Source organism: Mirounga leonina, unplaced genomic scaffold (genome assembly GCF_011800145.1).
Source record: "Mirounga leonina isolate KUSES-001 unplaced genomic scaffold, KU_Mleo_1.0 Mir_129, whole genome shotgun sequence".
Taxonomy (NCBI): Eukaryota; Metazoa; Chordata; class Mammalia; order Carnivora; family Phocidae; genus Mirounga; species Mirounga leonina.
Window position 1 is genome coordinate 4,687,990 of NW_023270323.1, and position 20,636 is coordinate 4,708,625.

The 20,636-nt window shown below is 39.2% G+C and overlaps 2 protein-coding genes across 2 annotated transcripts in view; one reads left to right on the forward strand and one right to left on the reverse strand.

The window, feature by feature from the left end:
* Positions 1 to 864: 864 nt before the first annotated feature.
* Positions 865 to 20,636, reverse strand: part of GRID2 (glutamate ionotropic receptor delta type subunit 2) — a 1,404,204-nt gene continuing 1,384,432 nt past the window's right edge. Inside the window, exons 15-16 of the mRNA XM_035004503.1 lie at positions 4,705 to 4,945; positions 865 to 2,047 (exon numbers count right to left, since the gene is read on the reverse strand). Coding sequence (XP_034860394.1) covers positions 1,625 to 2,047; positions 4,705 to 4,945 — 664 coding nt within the window. The 3' untranslated portion in view covers positions 865 to 1,624. The remainder of the gene's footprint in view (positions 2,048 to 4,704; positions 4,946 to 20,636) is intronic.
* On the forward strand, positions 19,003 to 20,311 carry LOC118010322 (BCL2/adenovirus E1B 19 kDa protein-interacting protein 2-like). Its single transcript, XM_035004504.1, has one exon. It carries the CDS (start codon positions 19,084 to 19,086, stop codon positions 20,017 to 20,019), a length of 936 nt encoding a protein of 311 aa, XP_034860395.1. The 5' UTR covers positions 19,003 to 19,083; the 3' UTR covers positions 20,020 to 20,311.

The following is a 20,636-nucleotide window of genomic DNA, read 5'->3' on the forward strand; positions in this document are numbered from 1 at the left end:
TATACCTTTTAATTTCTCCTAAAGCAAATCACATAGGTTGATGCCTATATCAATCCTAGCTACGGAATGAATTAGATTAAAATAAGTGTATGGCTGCGTAAAAACACAGGATAAGTTCTCGCTTCCTACTTACCACGTTTTGATTTAAGGATTACAAACAAAGTTCATTCTCTATTTCTAACAGGTAAGAATGCTACTTTAAAAGCATCGTGCACAAAGAGGCACTGTTTCTGCTGTCATCCTCCTAGACACTTGGCACTAATGTAAAAAATACAGAACTCCTCCAAATAGAACTGAATAAAAAGGCGGGGGGGGGGGTTAAGTCGAGAGCCCAGTACGGTCAGTATATTTTCTTCTTTAGGATAATGTAGGACGGTAATTAAGGCCACATCAATATTTCGTAGGGGCTCCCACCTCTCCCCAACTACAGCTGTATCGATTGGCTTTCTGCTTTGGAAGAGAATTTATTAACCTTCAATGATCTACGTTTCGACTCTTCTAGAGCTCTATGTGCTGCTGTGGACGTGGTCCGGCTAATAGCATTTCCCATTTAGATAATTCATTAAAAGTAAAATTATCAAGGTTAGCTTTATACACTGCTGAGTAACAAATGCAAAACCTACTCAAAGGAGTTACATCTAGGAACAAATACTAAATCGCCCTGGATGTTTTAATAACAAAAGTATAAAATATTCTCTGTTGGCAAACAATACGAGTCAGAAGAACATTAAAGCAACCTGCCTTTTCTAACTGAAAAGACCCCCTGCACTATACATAGTTCCTGTATACAATGCTTTTTTTTTTTTTAAACTAAAGCTTTATTAAATGAATTGCAATAGCAATGGCCGCCCTTTAATATATATACACATTATATAGGTGCATATATATGTATATATAGATGAGATACTAATTTATTTAACACAATAGAGGCTTCTGCCATATGATAAAGTTTACTGTACATAAGAAAAAACTTTTAATACTGTACAATCACATAAAGGTCATATGCACTGTTGCAGTGCGAGAGTAGTTTTAACTGTAGTCTTGACTGGCATATTAATGGCTTTTTTGTAATCCTACAAAATTGCATTCTCATATTATGTGGCCTGAATGGTCTTTAAATTATTTTATAAACACTGCAGGGGTTGCCTTTGGTCCACAGTTAAAGGACACTCAACAACAGTGGAGCGTTGTATGGATGCAGCAGAAGAATGTAAAAAGACTGAAGTTATTGCAATTATATTTTTAAAAATAGAGAAATGTTACGTAAGAGGCCTTTATGTAAAATTAATCCTGCATATACTTTTAGTATACTCAGTGCACATTTCCTATACTTGAAGTACAGTATATGAAAAGCGGACTAATAGGATCCTAGTATACTATATTCTGGGGGAACGAGTTGAGTAATGAAAAAAAGTGGAGGGAAATGTACAGAAAGAGAGGGAAAAAGAGAAAGAAATAGAAGAGAGAGAAGAGGGAGAAAGTGGAGAGAAAGAACTATAATTGTTACTAATAATCCTGATTTTTTTTTTTTAAGTGTTACATCCATGTTAGTCCCACAATTTTATAGTTGCTCCTTGCAGAGGGAGTCCTACAAAAGAAACAGTGAAGAGATTTTGTTGGATGCTCATATGGAGGTGCCTCGGTCTGGATCATTACCCAGATTGAGCCCCAGGGTAGGAGTTGGTTGATAAGGAATAGATGACATTGTTTTTATAGGACTCCTGAAAAAGCCCCCATTAGGTGCCCTGTGCCTAAATGGGCCAGTTCGGTGCTCAGGCACGTTGCCAAAAGCGAAACCAGAGGCAGCTTTAGCTGACAGTGTGCGGCTAAGAGTCTGGATCTGCTCTGGGATAAAGGTTGTTGTGGTGATATGAGTGTTCCTGAAATCACTGATTTGCTCCAGGGCTTGTCGTGTTGGCAAAGTGTCAATGTCCAGAGGGGTCAAGTCAATTGACGAGGTGGAAAACTGTTTATGGGGGCTGTCGTCATCTGTGCACAAGCTATTTACACGTCTATGGAGGTGCTCCAGGTCAATTTCCTTGTCATCCTGGAGATGAAGAAAAAGAAGATAAGGTTCTCATCAGTACTAGCTTCCATGGTTAAAAAAAAAAAAAAAAAAAGTAGTTCAGCAAACATGATATGTGATTAACTGAACTTTGGGGTTTATTCATTTAACAAATACCTATTGAGCACCTAATATGAGCCAGGCATTGCTCTAGGTTCTGGGGGTACAAATATGACTCTGAGATAAGGTTATCTATAATAAATAATTTTCTTGCACTAAAAGTTCTATATATGTCACATGCAACTATAAAAGTAGGGGAGCAGTAGATGGGTGGGTGATTGCCTTCTATGAGATCAGAGACAGACCCAGGCAAATCTGTACAAATAAAAAATACGGTTTTAACTACTCAGTCCCCCTCCACACCTCTTCTTTCCACGTGCTTTCTCCTTTTTCAGAGTGTCTCCTTCCAAGTTGGATTTCTGTTCTTTTCTCCTATTCCCTCCTAACCTTAACTTTCCATTCTTGGAGATAAGTGATACGATATGCTAGTTCACACTAAAGTGTTAGTGACTGTTAAAGTGTTATTTCTCTTCAGGCCAGAGAGATGTGAGATTATTCAGAAAGAGCAACATTCAACACAAAAGAATCCATTTCTAATTGAGGGATGTCATACACTCAAGCTATTTAGAACCTGAATGAGGCAATATTGTGAGGTCAGCAAGACCTTTAGAGACCCCTTCAAGTCATGACCTGTGAAGGACAACTTTGGTCTAGGGCCAGGTTTATGCTAAATGGCCTCTAAATCAAAGATGCTGTGAGCTATGCTAATGGAGTCTTAGTAAGAAGGTACTTAATAAAGGAAAAGGAAGGAAAATCTCAGATTTCTGGTGCTGAAACCAATTCATAAATCTTTCAGGATTTTCACTTAAAGTGAGCATGAAAGCCCAACGTTTGAAAAATAAAACTGGCAAGAAAAAAAAATTATCTCCTATCAGTCATATTTATAGCCAAGTTCAATAAATTAAATTCATGAGGATTTAAAAATACCTATTAATCATAAGAAGAGAAAATATTTGTTCATAGATTTGGATTAGCTGTCATGAGTTAGAATGGAGTATGTATTTTTTTCATTGTGCTATTGTAGTGCTCCTCAGTGAAAAATATTTTGATGTGCATCACTGTTTTTCCTTCTCCTTTTTCATTTCAAAATCCAATAAAAAATATCCATTAATACAATATTATCACTGAGACTTTACAGGGTTGAGAGATGTAATTTTATGGTTCCCACAGCAACTATAATGTAGTCATCCATCAACAGATATAATAATGCAAAAATTTAATATCATATATAGTAATTCAAAATATAAGGAGCTTGGGAGTCCTTAATTTCCAGATTTTTGAGAACATGAAATCTCAGCTATAATGTTGCATTAATGTGGTCTTTTGCACTGAATCAATGTCAATAGAAAAACCAGAAGCTTATTCCATAAAGAAAATACTACAGTGAACCCTGCTTAATTTTTAGTTCATACTCTACTAATTTAGAATGTATGATCATTCAGATAGGTAGGAAGCTAAGTTTTATCTTTGGTAAGCCAAGCTTTTCCTTATAAATGCTGCTGATCAATTTTGCATACAAGGCGGTAGAAAGGAATTCTCAGATTACTTTAGAAAAAGATCTGTTTGAAAGAATATATTAATATGTAAAAATTCATATGAATGCTGAGAAGTCATTTTTATTTGTGCATTAAAGCAGATCTTCTCAGGATTTGCTCTAACCATCAGTTAGCCAAAGTCTAGTTACAGAAAGTTTAAAACTGTCCTTTGAAACTATCCAGCAGATCAAATCATGTAGCAAATTCGGGTCATTTTCCATTTCATTTTGTGAAGATTTAGTGAATGAATATGATTTCATTATTTAAAAAATTTTCACCTTTGGTCCAGTAGAAATATGATAAATTAATCAAGTAATTTATTTTAACTTCACATTTTCTCTGCTGATTTGTAAATTCCATAATTTTTGATGAAAACAAGGCACATGCCACTTTCAAAGAGATACTATGTGTAACTCTGCAATTATTCTTTCAGATCTCTGAAAAAAATTTAATTTTATTTTATTAAAAATTTAACTCTAGATGATTCCACACTTTGGATTCATTAAGCTTAGAGCCATCAAAGAGCTAAAAACATATGATCCCTTCTATAGGTCCGCATACCGATAGAGGGAAGAAGCCGCTGATAGTGAAGAGACAAATTCTGATTATGTTCCTACAGCACTGTATTTCTTCGGCTGAGTCTTAGAGATACCAATAATTTACCTATAAGTTAAACAACTTATTGAAATAAGATGACAAGCATCTCTGTGAACTGGTCAAGGGAATCACAGCCTTTAAGCAAATCACTGAATGAAAGTCTACCTTGAGATCTGGCAGAATCTTAAAGCCCTTGATGGCACATGAGATGATCAGTCTTTGCAAGCACTGCAAATCTCTGCTTCACGTATCTGGGATGTCTTAAAATGGTCATTGGTATTGGCATTATCGATTTTTATATTTCATCCATAATTCATTTTCAATATTCCAAGAAAGAAGAAACAAGGACCACCCCCAGCCCATTATCCTCTTCCTGCTGATTACCCTCCCGGGAAAGACCGCCCGCTTATTGGCTCAACTGAGCGCCAGAAGCTCTCAATCAAGTACCTCTTTCGATGGGACCCGGGAGCCTTTCCTCTTGTTCCACCACGTCTCCAGCATGGCTATAAAGCAGGAGAGGACAATTCCAGCCGCCAGGATACAAAAGACTCCTGCAAAGCTCTTTATATCCAGGGCACCTCCTTTCTGCTTTGTGTCCACTGAGGAGTACAGGTCACACTGGCCATTCTTTGGCCACCATTTGTGCTTCAGGATGTCCATGTCACCATTCTGCTGAAGCTCCAGGATCCTTGGGGTAAAGAACACAGCCATGTGTCAGTGCAGACATCGTTACTGCTTCGGTCCACAACACATCCATTTATAATCCCACCGCTAAAGGATGGTGGCTGTTAAGGGGAAATGAACATATAGATTAGCCTGCAGATGGAACGCCAGGATGCTGAAAACGTTATTGCTTTGATATTATGGACAGAGTTGTGCCACAGGGTTTCCTCTCCTCCTTCTGTACCCTCTCTTGCTCCTCCCTTCCTGCCTCTTCTTCTTCTTCTTCTTTTTTGATTTTGTTCTCTAATTCTAAGTCTCATCCCCCCCCCCCACTTTGTTTCCATGTGTTTTTACAATTACACTTCAGAGGCACTGTTTTTATGTGGTTTAAAGCTGTTGCAGTTCTGTGTTCCCTCCCTCCATGCGGAATGACGCTCTGGATCTTAATGCTTTTATGAAGGACGTTTTGCTGCTTAGAGCAAGATGCTGGCATAATGTCGCCCAGCATATGCTACACATAAAGAAATTCAATTAAAAAGTCTTCTATTATTTAACACAGTGTGGGAGAAAGCCCCGGGGTAAGTTTGAAGTTGATAAAATACATCATTTTTGGTTTTTCACACAACTGATGTAGTTTCCCTTTTAATGCCAAAAGGGAAAATAATCTTACCTTGGAGAACAAGAAGAAAAGTTGACCAGAGGCTTTTAGAAGTAGTTAAATTCAAATAAGAACTACCTTTCTTTGTCTTTTTTTTTTTTTTTTTTTAACTCCGAGTCTGGGGCTAGTTGCAAAGCTGCAGCTTTTTTAAAGTGTGATTTTTCGCAGAGGTTTTATTCTCATTTCCAAATACTCTTTAGGCTTTACCTGAGACCTGCCTACCTCTGGCCCTCCCCCAGGTGTGCCCCCTCTCGCAGGGTGAGAATGGTCAGGGCCAAGGCCGTGAGCTTGTCCAGAGTGTGCACCATCCTCAGGGATCCCTAGGATTTCCCACCCCAACAGTTCAGAAAACTCCTCCAGGACCAGGGAAAACTTGTCCCCACATTTCCTCCGAGGGCAGACCTCACAGCTGCAAGGGCATCGCAGGTGTCTGGACTGGTGTTTAGAGAGTGTGGACTGAGCTCAGATGTATGACCTCAGGGGTGTACACCTTTGTGTGGGCGATCCTTCACTGTGCAGGACAGAGCTGGAGGTGGAAGAGAAGGGCCCACGGACCGTGTTCCTGGGCCACCAGGTCAGTGGCAATACTCCAAACTATCACAAATTAGAAACTCAGACCTGACCTCCTATGGGCATGAAGGTCTATTTGTCAAGGTAACAAGATAGAACATATTTTATCTAAGAGTTTTTAGCTTCACTTATAATTTGCACATAGTCAGCCTTAGGATATGTGGAGCTATCTTTCCCCTCTTGCCCTAGGTCTTGGGTTACTTGGAGAGAGACTGCTTAAAACTTTAGAGAGAAGAATGATGTCATCTGGAAGGAGTAAATACTCTTTGGGTGGAGCATTACCTTTTTATCTATTTCATGTCATCCCTGTGTTGATAAGATTGAGCTTAAAGATAATGGCTAGGGGTGAGGTCAACATTCAACCTGAGTCAAACAGGAGTAAGAACAGCCCTAAGGGCTGTGGGGGGAGACTTAGTCCCCCCGGCTGACACCCGAGGATGGACATTGAACTGGAGCTTCCCTTATAACTTGGACTTCTCTTTTCTTACGATTTTGATCTGTCTAAAGCTTGTTGCTTCAGAGTGCTGCTCAAGAAGTGCAATTAATTTGATTAATTGAATTTACCAAGGTGATTATGAATATCGATGGATTACATTTCACCCTTATTCCTGCCTCTTCTCAGACAAAGATACTTGTATTTCCAGAATTTCTAAAAGTGTGTTCCATGGGACACTAGTACCTAGAGGAGCTTCTGCAAGAAAAGGGTCCCGTGGTCATTAACTTTGAGAAACACCCTCTTGGAAATTTACAAAGAAGTCAGTGTATTAAAGGCTCTAAGAAGACCTGTAGAAAAGAAAACTTGTATGATTTTAATTTGGCATTTCCCAAAGGTATTTAACTTTCCTTCTTTTTTTCTCATTTTTTTAAATACATAGTAATAATTTGTGGAGCTAGAGTTTTGAGGAATACACGTGAGAAATAATGCCTCCATGGGGCGCCTGGCTGGCTCAGTCAGTAGAGCATGCGATTCTTGATCTCAGGGTCGTGAGTTCGAGCCCCACACTGGGCATAGAGCTCACTAAATACATACATACATACATACATACATGCACACATACATTGAGAAATAGTGCCTCCATCCAAAGGAACAACTACTCGTGGAAATCAGCAGCACTGTGTTAGGTATTACACACATCTGTAATCTTCAATCACAGCATCAAAGTCGCTTGCTTGGCCTATCTGCAAATATATGCAAATCATGTTGGCAAACCCATTAGCTATTTGCCTACCTAAAGGCACTGGGTAATCAGAACACCTTTGAATACCTCGAAGGGAAAATTTAGTCATCTCTAAAAAAATAATATTCTTGGGGTGCCCAGGTGGCTCAGTCGATTAAGCGTCTGCCTTCGGCTCAGGTCATGGTCCCAGGGTCCTGGGATCGAGTCCCGCATCGGGCTCCCTGCTCCGCGGGTGGCCTGCTTCTCCCTCTCCCACTCCCCCTGCCTGTGTTCTTTCTCTCTCTGTGTCTCTCTCTGTCAGATAAGTAAATAAAATCTTTAAAAAAATAACTTGTGGCTCCTTGATTGATGTCTGTCCCCCTTTCTGGAATGTGTCCTCATCATCTTCCACACTGTCTAACACAGAGCGGTCAAGTAGTTATTGACTGAATATGCTCAACACGGTTTTTGGTAAATGGACGCTGCCCTCAGATTCTACTTTTTCTTATCACTGATGAGATTTTCTAACTTATTTCATTTCTTCCTATTCATCTATCCATCCAATAAATATTTAAAGAGGCGTATCATGCCAGGTATTTTTGGGGGGAAGAAATTTATGTTAAACCACAACTGCACATTCAGCCAAAATGGCCTAAGCAGCATTGTGATACTGTTTCTTTTTAATGCCCTCAGTTCATGTTAGTTTATTCTTTCATTCATTCCCATGTTCATTCAGGAACCAATGATTGCCTACTCTTTCTCCTCAGTGGTATCTGGTATCGCAGAGTGTCCTTATCCTTTCTACACCTGAAAAATGATTTTTTTTTTTTTAAAGATTTTTTTTTTAATTTATTTATTTGAGAGAGACAATGAGATAGAGAGAGCATGAGAGGGGGGAGAGTCAGAGGGAGAAGCAGACTCCCTGCCGAGCAGGGAGCCCGATGTGGGACTCGATCCCGGGACTCCAGGATCATGACCTGAGCCGAAGGCAGTCGCTTAACCAACTGAGCCACCCAGGCGCCCAAATGATTTGGTTTTAAAAATGATCATTGACGTATACACACATACTTTATAACACCCATTTTGACGCTAATCTGAGTAAAAGGCCTTAAATCCAAAGAATTTGTTTAATTGTAGAACTTTCAGGTTCAGCAAGCTGGGGGGTAGGAGTTACTATGGGGAAAAAGTGAGCAGACTTCTCCATTTGCCTTCACACCACAAAGATGCCTTTATGTATAGTCGATCCAGGAAGCACAGATAACTGAGGCATTGCATGGACACCCCATTTTTGGGGACAGACAGAACAGCTAGATCGTAAGATCCCCCCAGTCAAGCTGTGAGTAGCCCACAACAGATTCTAGGAATACAGCGTGGGTGGAATAGAAGTGTTGGAAGGGTATGAAAATATTTCCTAAGCTCAGAGTTCTGCCATAAATTTTTGCTGCAGAATCTAATGCTCCTGGAAATTCCATTAGAAAAGTGTCACTACACGCTCCTTTTTATATTTAACAAAAACTTATTTAAGTATTAGCTAAAAAAAGCTTAGCAAAATCTAATGCACTGCCTTAAAGGCAAATTGGATGAGCCCTTATATAATAAATGAGGATATATATATATATATTTTTTCAAACGTTCAAAAACACTGGCATCTTTAAATGAAACTTGAATCATACCTAAAGGAAAGTTTTGTATTTAATTATGAGCAGCATTGATGTGTGTGTGTGTGTGTGTGTGTATAACATTGCAAGAATCTAGTTGCACAGTTCTTAATGTGCGCAGATTTTTAGTTCCATGGAATGATTGTTTTTGCTGTATTTTCAATTTCCACAAGATGGCAGTCTTTACTCACAGAGAGCAATGTATTCCTGCCATTACAGTGAACTGGGGGGTTTGAAATGTTTCAAGTATAAATTTCTTGGTGCTGTAAACACTTAGACTATTAGAAAGAAAGTTGGACATTAGGCCGTGATGAACAATTGGTTGAGTGAAACCTCTCCTTGGAGTGTTGTCAGAAAAATTCCTGCCATTTTTACTCCAGAGCGATGAGAGTAATACCTAGCACTTTTGAGAGTCGTCAGGGTGAAAATTCATGAAGCCATAAACAAAAGCACCTCGCTCATTACTTGGCACTTAGTAGGCTATGACGACTCAAAAGCTAGAATTATTATTATCAGCATGTGTGACAACCATTCTTTCTTTGGACCTGTTCTGGTACATATTACTTAATGGAAAGTTATATTCCCAGATGAATCAGTGAATGATTGATTCAAAGACAAGAACATTGCATTTCCTCTTTCTGTCCAAAAGTATTAAAACATTTGTCATCCCATTGAACAGAAAAATCTTAGCAGTCCGTAAAACCTAGCTTCAGCTTGAAAATGGCTAATAGATCAATTCTGCATGCATTGAATTCTTTATTGATATAAATGAGCAAATTTCAGGGCAAGTGAGTAGGGAAGCAGAAGATCCTTCTTTTATATTCAAATAAAAATATTCAACAAGTTTGAGGTGTTCATCCTGAAAAGCTTTTTACTTACTTTGAAGATAAAACAGCCTCATTCGTGTGTGAGAAATGCACTAATTATTGATTACCCTTCTTAATCATTGCTCTGGAAATTTATTTTCAAATTAATTTATTTATAACAAAACAGGTTGCTGAAAGATGAATGCAAATTTCTGATTCCACACAGGTAACTTTAATTTTGCCTTTAAGTACTATTGCAGTCTATAGATTCTTTTCTAATTTTCTTACCCGTAGGTAAATCCCTGCTGAGCTGTAAAAATGATACTGGTTAACTGAGAAAAAGGACACCTGACTTTTCAGTTGTTTCTTCTGGGAACAAATCTAGAGGTAATCAAAGAGTTGAAAAACATAAGTACAGGAAGTTTTGTTTTCAGGCCATGTACGCAGGAGCTCCAGTGACTCTTTTTGCGATTGGAATTCTCTCTCCCCACTCATAGAAGTGTCAACTACTAGAATGGAAATGACAGAAGACATCATCAAATCTCTCCACTCCCCACTCCGCTCATTCTATGGGGGAGAAATGGAATCATATAGGATGATAATCGTCCCAAATGATCACATTCAACCCACAAAAAATAATTTATATAGCGCACTGGGGTAGCCTGAGATGAAAGTCACGGGGCTCCAGCCACCCCAGGCTCTGCCTTGGCTGTTTTGAGAGCTGAAGGGACCAATACTTCAGCAATATTCTAGTACCTCATCTAAGATACATCTGTTGGGAAGCACTGTTGTAGAGATGAGATGACTTTTTTAGTGACTAACAGAGTAAATTGTCGAGTTAGGGCTAGAATTCGGTTCTGTCTTCCAACACATTCCCCTGGTACCCTACACAGCCTCTGATATGTAACTATTTAGAGAAGAGCTCTCTCTTTTAGTTTCAGAGATTTGTTAGACCCTGAGTAAAATTGTCACCAATAGGTTTCTTCTAAACCAAACAATGTAATCATAGAGTGCAAATTTATTCATACTACAATTTGGGTGTGCAAAGAAAATGTAGCTTTTCTCCATAACTTAATTGATCTTCCTCAGGAGGACTGGGCCTGCTGAGAAGTGGGAACAAAACTAAAATTAGCTCAATATGATTTAAAATTTAATCTGATCTAATAATTTAACATGTCTCTAGCTTTAGCTCAAGAATTACTCTATCCTTCTGATTCCTCCCCTTTTCCTTGCTTTTTTCCAAGATAGCATCAGAATTTATAAAGGATGACATTATACCCGCTACGTTGGAGTTGGGGGGCTTAAAGGGAGGCTTGCGGGGAGGGAGCTGCTGGCTTCTTGCTGGTCCTTGGATGGCTCTGGCAGCTCTCCTTTTATGTGTGATGGGTTCAGCCCTTAGATATTGATCGGTGACTATTGCTGAAGTGGGCAGAGGCTTTAAGTCCGCTAACGTTGGCTAATGTCTTTCTCAGCTCCCTTAGGGCTTGTGGACTCCTCTCTGCTGGCCCGTGGGGCACTGTACACCTTTCTCAGCTTCTGCCATTTTCTTCATCCAGCCCCTGACTATTCCTGAGCCTTCAGGTACTACTGTGATGTCACCTTGTCACTCACTGCAGAGGGTTCCAAAAGTGGTCTCTGTGCTCTAACTCAGCATTCACACCACGTGGGAGCCAGAGAGGCCTGGGAATAAAGATTGAGCCCTTGCTTTTTCCTGACTGTGTAGCTCTGGCTTCTCACCATCAGAGGCCTTCTCTGCTGGTACAGAGCCTGGTGTGCCCACAGAACGCCCCTCAGAGACCTTAATGGCAAGGGAAGTATCATGGCCTCCACCTGGGTGTGCATTCCAGTCTCGCTAATGCCCCTCCACCTGCCCGTCTCCCACCCCCTGCCCCTGATGGAAACCTCTGGCCAGAAAGAGGCACAGCTTTCCTTTTCTCTCCTGGATATCCCTCTTACACCCAAGGCCTTCAAACTTCTTGGTCTCTCATAGTGGAAGGGAATTTTAGCTACGTAATGACAGAAACTCTATGGTCTGAGACTTCCAGGCAGTTCCTCGATCTGGAAGTCCTAGGGCAGCTTGACACTAGAGATTGGCGGGGACGAAAAACACCATTTTAATATCTCAAAAACATTGATCTGATCTGTTACATGCTTATGAGTTATATGTAACCCAAATTAAAAAGATACTTAGGATAGAGTCCAGTTACTTATTAAGGTGTAACATCACTTAACACCGAGAAGGAAATTAGGGAATAACTGAAAAAAAAAAAGTATTTTTGACACACTGAGTGGATCTATTTTGGCCCAGAATACCCACATTATTAAATTCATTTGCTGGGTTCTCACAAAAATTTCCTCTCCACGGTTACTGAGAAAGAATTAATAATAGCATGCAGACGATTTTCAGAAAAATGTCAGCTCAGTAGGTTGTTCATTCATTCATCGTTTCTTTCATTCCAGGCTTGGGAAATGTAGGTAAACTTGGATTGAGGCAAAAGCACTTATCAAAGGTTCAGCTTTAGCATTCAATTAAGTGCAGTGGCGCTCTGACTGGCATATCTGATATTGATACTTCAACATCAGAGTTGTAGAAACAAATTCTATCAACTTGCTGTGAGTCAGGCATCGGCGGCTTTTCTTTTCTCAAGCAAAATGTCTTAATGATCGGTTATTAGCATTAGATACAACAACTATTTATTGATAACATGTAATTCCTCAGTAATACCAAATAACCCACGATAGACTATTAGAAGCTATTTCCTTTGTTGAAATTGGACTTCTACCTAATTCTTCCATCTAGGTGAGCCAGATGCCCATTATTTCAGTACAGTCCACTAAGATTACCTAAACATTTCAAACAAGTTTATGAATACCATTCGTTAGGCTGGAGGTTAACGAGCATTTCTGTCAAGGGCCTGATAGTTACTATTTTAAACTTTACAGAATGGAAGGTCTCTGTTGCAGCTGGTCAACTGTGCTTTCGTGGTTACAAAGACAGGTCTGAGCCACACTTGGCCTGCTGGTTATCGTTGCTGGCCTCCGGTAGAACCACACCGCCAGTAACTCTAGGAAGTCAACAAGTTTCCATTTCGCTGACAAAGATATTGAAGTTCAGAGGGCTTCAAGGACTTGGCCAAAGGTACATCATTAGAAAGCATTGGAGTCTGTTTGAAACCAGAGATTTTGACTCTTATCTCAGTGCTTTTGACCGTGTATTAACATATAATAATAAAAATGTAGTAATGACTATTATTAATGTGTGTGCCTTTAAATGAGTACAGTGATCAGGTGTTGATTTTGTATTTGACCACACTGGGAACGAATTTGAGGTGCACGGCATATGTTAACAATGGCAGTATAATCGTTCAAGTGAGTTTTGGGTTTCCTTGGTTTTCTGATTATCCTGGAATGTACCTACACCCTGAAACTGGGATCACCCATGTGCCAAAAGAGTGATTGCCCTAATTATTTGAGATCAGGTAGTATTTGTCCTCTGAGGTCTGTATTTGCTGAGTCATTTTCTAGGCGATGGAAGCTTTATCTTGAAATCAGAGGGCTATGAACAAACATTATACTAAGAGAAATTTCAGGCAGTGACTACAATTCACTGAGAATAGGTAAGACAATCGACTGAAGCAGAAAAGGTGGGCTTCTTTTACTTTTTTTTTTTTAAGATTTATTTATTTATTTGAGAGAGAGAGCTAACAGAGCGTGCAAGAGAGCACGAGTGAGGGTGAGGGGCAGGGTTCCTGATGCAGGGCTCCATCTCAGGACCCTGAGATCATGACCTGAGCCAAAATCAAGAGTCAGACACTTAACCGAATGAGCCACTCAGATGCGCCCGTGGGGTTTCTTTTAATCAAAAGATATAAAAATGGTTTTTAATCATGTGTGACTAGAAGTACTATAAACTAATGAGAAGTTTGTTAGGGTTGGTAAAAAAATTACTATGGACGATTTATGAGAATGACAGCATGTTGGTACTGGAAGGGGTCTGGGAGATGAGATCATATTTGGCTCCTGCCTAGTGAGGTGAAGGGACCTGCCCCGCTCCCACTACAGGGCAGAATCAACAGAACTGGACTTAATTATACATTTAGTTATTGTTCAAAGACTGTCGTGTGTCATAGACCTGCATAAAAATGAGAAGTTTCCTGTATTGCTTCAAACCTGATATCTCACTTTCAAATTTAAAAAAGATAATTCAGTAACACCTTTAACTGGTCAGATCTGCTTTTCTTATTAAGAAAACAGTGTCCATTTCCTTATGTAGTAAGTAATGTCTTCCTAAGGCATCCATTTTTCTGTGTATGGGAAATAAACTGTACACTTTCTCCAGACAATCTATTTCCCAAAGGAATAGCAATAGTAAATGCATGTGTAATGCCACAGAGTTTACAAAGCACTTATCAAATCACTGCATATCATTTGATTTACTTCTTAAAATAACCTTGTGAGGGAGGAATTATATTGATTGATTGACTGATTGATGGCACCGCTCCTCCCCCACTCCTTACTCCTGTAAAAGGCTTTAAGAAGGCTGATGTTATTAAATTCTCATTTTAAAGCTGGGGAGATTGAGGCTAAGGGGTGAAGAAAATTTCCCAAGGCCACAAGGCTGGTAATCGATCCAGCCAGCTCTCAAACCAAGGTCTTCTGGCTCCTGCACTTTTTTTTTTCCCTTGAATACACTGTCAAGTTCTTTATTATTCCCTAAAAAACCTGCTATAAATGGACGCTGCCTCTTCAGTTCCTGCTGCTTTATTAACTGAGGATTTGACTACTCAAGTTCCTTGGCTAACACATATTCCATTGTATCCATTTACAAACATTACACTTTGTGTAACACATCCTGATGTCTCCAGAGAGCCACATGAATATCGCATGAGTTCATTAATCTCTGTGAGATTAGAATAAACGTCAGATGAATTCATTATCATGAGGCACTCAGGGGGCTTTGCCAATGTTATCAAAACAAGGCAGCATGTTCAAAATAAGGAAGTGGTGTTTTGAAACCTTATCCTTACTCAACGTAAGTCAACACACTGTGAAGTTTTGATCTATGTGATGCAAACTTCCATCGTTATCCCAATGAAATTTTTCCTTAGTTTAAACAGTAGCCCATAAAAGATAGGCATTTATTAAATAACACTTAACTATTTTGAAAAATGTGCAACACTTAAAACAATTTTTAGGTTCAAATATTGATGAGATTTTTGTTGGCTCTAAGAAGCATCTGACTTTATAGACATGTCATTCTTTGCTGATGAACCTGAAACCTGGTTTATGGTGCCCATTCAGATCGATCCTTCGAGGTTAGAGTCAGCCCCTTCCATCACAGGTCTTGTGATGCCTAAGGGGGCAAAATCAGCCTCGTTTACAGAGAAGCAATTGCTTGAAAAATCAAATTAGCAACATGATGGATCTCAAGACTTTGGTGACTAGTGAACTTTAATTATTATATATTTTATGTGTTTATGCTGGCAGTAAAAGTCAAGCACTCATTATAAAAATGGCAGACATGATCTTTCATAAAATGAGTGCTGGGCGGCAAATGAATAGATAATCAGGATAATGAAAGCAGGCCAAAAGATGCTGGAGAGCTGAAAAGACCCCGACGATGACTCCCACTGAGATGGAGGGCATAATTGCAGTTGGAAAGAGAACACTTTTGGTGATCTTTTAAAATGTCAGCTTCATCCTTAAGCTCAGTGTGATATTTGGGTTATAGGGTAAAGGGGAAAAATTCTTTCCTTCTGCGGTGAGAAACTGGCAGTGACCATCTCTGCTTACAGTCGCTCTTCAGGCAATACAAAATCTTCTTATGCAGACCGTTCAAATACACGTTTATGAAAGAGGGACATAAAGTCAAACTTATTTTGCTTAGCGTGTTATACCCATTTTATGAATATTTTAATATCTTTGAGTCTGACAACCAAGCCTTAAAATAAGTGGGATCTTGAAGTGTGTGCTATGTGTAAGTGGATAAAGATTGTAATAAGGATCTTTGGCACAGCGTTAGGAGAGAAAAGTTTACGGAGAAGGAAACTTTTGAATGAACAAATATTCTCAGGAACATCTGCATAAACACTGAGCTTTTTATAAGTTGACTAACAGTTTAAATATGCAGAAGGAATTCATTCTTCTTTTTTTTTTTTTTTTAAAGATTTTATTTATTTATTTATTTATTTGACAGAGAGAGAGAGATAGCGAGAGCAGGAACACAAGCAGGGGGAGTGGGAGAGGGAGAAGCAGGCTTCTTGCCAAGCAGGGAGCCCGATGTGGGACTCGATCCCAGGACCCTGGGATCATGACCTGAGCCGAAGGCAGACGCCTAACGACTGAGCCACCCAGGAGCCCCGAAATTCATTATTCTAAGAGCTGTTATAGTAGTATGTACTCTATGATGAGAATTCTTTTATGATGCAAACGTCTCCTGGCTTGGAGGATATATACCGATACATGTTTTTAAAAAAACCTCGGGGTCTATTTGTACTCAAGATGGTGGACAAATTCAGTATAATTAATTAAAATTCTCAGCCAAGAGTTAGATCATTGATAATACTAATAGTACAACTTTAGGAAAATAATTTTGCTATGCTTTACCCATATTTTCATAGATGGATGGTCTAAAGTACTTTTAAAAAATTATATTCTACCTTTTCAGGTGTATTGTATTATATTTAGTATTATTCTGACTCTGCTGGAAGTGTTTCCAATTTTTTAATAAAGAATGTTAAGACAGTAACATCACATAAACTTTCCTCCAAGTGACTCAACCCATACAAAAACAGAAATGTCTGTTCATTTCAGATATTTTAAAAGGTGAATTCAACTTTCTAACTTCTTTCCATTATGAATCTGAACACACTATCATGTTTCTATAAACGAGGGAAAAAAACAAAACAAAACCCAAACTGTCACTTGGACGGATTATCTGTACTCGCGTTCCTGTGTGATCCCACCGCAATGTGATTGTATGTCCTGGAAGGGGCTGGGCAATGAAAAGCACTGTGCAAAAGGGTCACCAAACCTTGGATTTGGAACAATCGACAGTTTAGGAACAGCATCGCGGAGTGCGTGTTGTTACAGCTGCCTTGTAATGAAACTTACCTGGCTGGAAGCTTGATTTTGGACTTGTAGCCTCAGAACTGTGAGGACTAAAGGTCTGTGGTGTAGGCCCCCAGGACGTGGTACTATGTGAGGGCAGCCTGCACAGACTCACACACACGGACTGTGAAGCGTACGGCACCACGGCAAGTGTCATGATTTAGGTATGGCTGTCATTTGCGAGAGGCTTTCCTGTCCAGCACTCTTCCTGGAATTTCCCTTCTGATCCCCTTCTTTCTCCCTCTGGATCGTGTTTGGGATAGAACTGGTCTGAGACTCAGAACCCGTAGAATTTATGTTTCTTCTTCTCCTTCTCAGTAGTTAGGATGTTTTTAAAAACTAGGATACATACAAATATAAAATCTTCCTTTTTAAGATACCACTTTATAATTTGCAAGGCATTTTATTGCCATTGTCATACTTTTGTTACAGTCCACAAATTAAACAAATAATCCTCTACTTTATCATTTACTTTAATAAGCCAAGTCTTCGTTTATAAACTTCATTAATTGAACTCCAGTGATGTGAAATTTCTATATCTGGGATGTTACAGTCATATTAAAAAAACATTTGCTAATAAAAACTAATTATGCAAACGAGAATGTGGGCGAGATATCTAAGCTACTTAAGAAATGAAATTGTTTTCAAGTACTTCACCTATGATAACCTGATATGATAAACTACTGAAAGTAAACTGATAACAAGTCATTATCACGAAATCTCTAAAACCTTTATTTTGAATGCTGATAGTTAGCTTTACTTTCATTGGTTAGAGCCAATCTTCATTAAAAGTGTAATATTGTCAGATGTGTAGCATTGGTTTTTAGGCTAATAACAAACACCCACACTTTGGGCATTTGATAATCAGTAGGAACATACATTTTAAATAGAATACCTGGATTCTGTAAGTAGTTAAAAGAGTGAGTCTCACTTGGAATAGAAATATTGGCTGTCTCTTTTTTTTTTAATGAGGTAGCAAACTGAGGTACTCTAACATAAATGGTTATTTATAAAAAAAAATTACATAATGTGGTATAAAGTAGCAGCGAGACTTCTCTAACTTCATGTAGAAAAGATAATTGATGTGTTACTGCTGTATTTCACAATTTCGTTTTCCCACGCATGGGAGATATGCTGGGAATTAGTCTATTCCATCTTCTTAATGAGACTTATCTATTACCTCAGATAATGTATCTATTTTCTTCAACCAGCAGGACTAACTGCTTACTGGAGTGAAATTTTCGGCAATTATTAGAAAGAAAATTTACCAACAGATAGAAAGGGAATAGTCTATCTTTCTACGTATCTGTGTGTCGAGATAAGATGAAATGACATGGATGTGCTGTTATGAGGGGGATGCTGACTCGCATAGTTCCTGTGCAAACGCGTGCGAGCCGCTTACAGTTTCCCCATGATGATAGCAAGAGCTATATGCATGGCAGTGTTTACTTACTTGATGATAGTATGGGAGGCTTCAATAACTGAGAGAAGAGGCTCGATAAAAATGGAGTGTCATTCAGTCCTGATAACGATTGTCAGAGGGACTGCATGGCTAGTTTCATTATTCAGAAATAGGTCTGATGTTACCATATGTGGGTACGTACAAAATGGAGGCATTTGCAAAGCCTGCTGCTTCTCTACTTTCCCCCAAACTTGACATAATCAGCCTTTCACGTCTGTTCCCAATCTTGGTGAATTAGAAATAAAAGCAACCTAGCTAAGTGGGGGATCCGAAATATTTCTAAGAGCCTTGATGAATAATTGTGGGACTGCAATCTACCCATGTTTGGATAGCCAGTTATATTTTTCAGTAACCACATTGCTCAAAATATTGGCAAATTGTGAAGAATCTTTACCTTGTATATGGCGGTAAACAACAGTGGTTACTGGGCTCTACTGGTTTCCAGATGAGTAAAGAAGATAAAACCCTCTGATAAAAGAAGTGTCACTGCAGTAGGCCGGGGTCGCTCTCTGCATCCGGATCAGTTGCTGCCGCTGCAGCCCTAGCTTGGGGACTGGGCCCCGGTCTCCACGGCGGTCCGAGGGGAGCGGGCTCCTCTCGGCACTACCTCCTGCACCCTGGCTGTCAGCCCCACGTCGCCGGCCTGGAGGGTGAAGAAGACGAGGGAGCCAAGGCTTCCTCCGGGGACATTGGCTCTCTGGATTATCAGGAGTTTGTGGCTGATATTGAATCTAAGCTGAGGATGGAAGGTGTGGAACTTAAGGAAGAATGGCAAGATGAAGATTTTCCAGTACCTTTACCAGAGGATGATAGTATGGAAGCAGATATACTAGCTGTAACTGGACCAGAGAGCCAGCCTGAAGTTAATGGAAATAAAGTAAGAAAGAAACTCACGGCTCCAGACATTAGCCTGGCCCTGGATCCTAGCGATGGCTCTGTGCTGTCAGATGATTTGGATGAAAGTGGGGAGATTGACTTAGATGGCTTAGACACGCCATCAGAAAACAGTAATGAATATGAGTGGGAAAATGATCTTCCAAAACCCAAAACTACTGAAATGATTAGGAAAGGCTCAATTACTGAATACACAGCAGCAGAGGAAAAAGAAGATGGACGATGCTGGCGTATGTTCAGAATTGGAAAACAGGACCACAGGGTCGATATGAAGGCAATTGAACCCTATAAAAAAGTTATCAGCCGTGGAGGATATTATGCGGATGGATTAAATGCCATTGTTGTGTTTGCTGTCTGTTTTATGCCTGAAAGTGGCCAACCCAACTATAGATACCTGATGGACCATCTCTTTAAGTATGTTATTGGCACTTTGGAGCTGTTAGTAGCAGAAAACTACATGATAGTTTATTTAAATGGTGCTACAACTCAAAGAAAAATGCCCAGTCTGGGATGGCTCAGGAAATGCTACCAGCAAATTGATAGAAGGTTACGGAAAAACCTAAGATCACTAATCATTGTACATCCCTCATGGTTTATCAGAATGCTTCTAGCTGTCACAAGATCCTTTATTAGCTCAAAATTCAGCCAAAAAATGAGATACGTCTTTAATTTGGCAGAACTAACAGAACTTGTCCCCATGGAATATGTTGGCATACCAGAATGCATAAAACAAGTTGATCAAGAGCTTAATGGAAAACAAGATGAACCGAAAAGTGAACAGTAAGTTTGGCGTCTAGTCCGAACAAGACTGAAGAATGTGCTGATGAAGCAGTGCTTTTTTTTGCATTTATAATGCATTTATTGGCCCTGATTTTTATGTAACCTGTTACAAAATTGACTTGACTCTTCCTTAATGGACTTTTGTATAAGGGACTGTTCACTGCTGTATTGGTTTGCAAATCTCTTGAATTTAGCTCTTTATTAGCTAATTATATTGTAATCATTTTATATTTTATATTGCTAAATAGCAGAGAACCACACTTTATATAAAGCAGTTTTTGCATTTGTTTGTTGAATGATGCATCATCTTCAGTAAACTATTTATATGCCTAAATGGTAAAGGAAAGAGATAATATATATTTTTATGTTTCTGAGCAATATTTTTTAATGTATACCTGTCTTGTGGAAGAATATGCAGGTAAATAAGACCATGATTTGTAAAGTGCATTTTCGAATTTTTGTTTTTGTAAATGGTTAGATACATTTCCGGGGTAACTTAGAAAACAGAGTTGCTCATAAGGTGAGGGACAGTTAAACTGGTTCTCATGAATACCCAAAGGTCATGTACATAATCTAAGTACACTAATACTATCCTAAGCTTTTTTTTCTCATTTAATACTG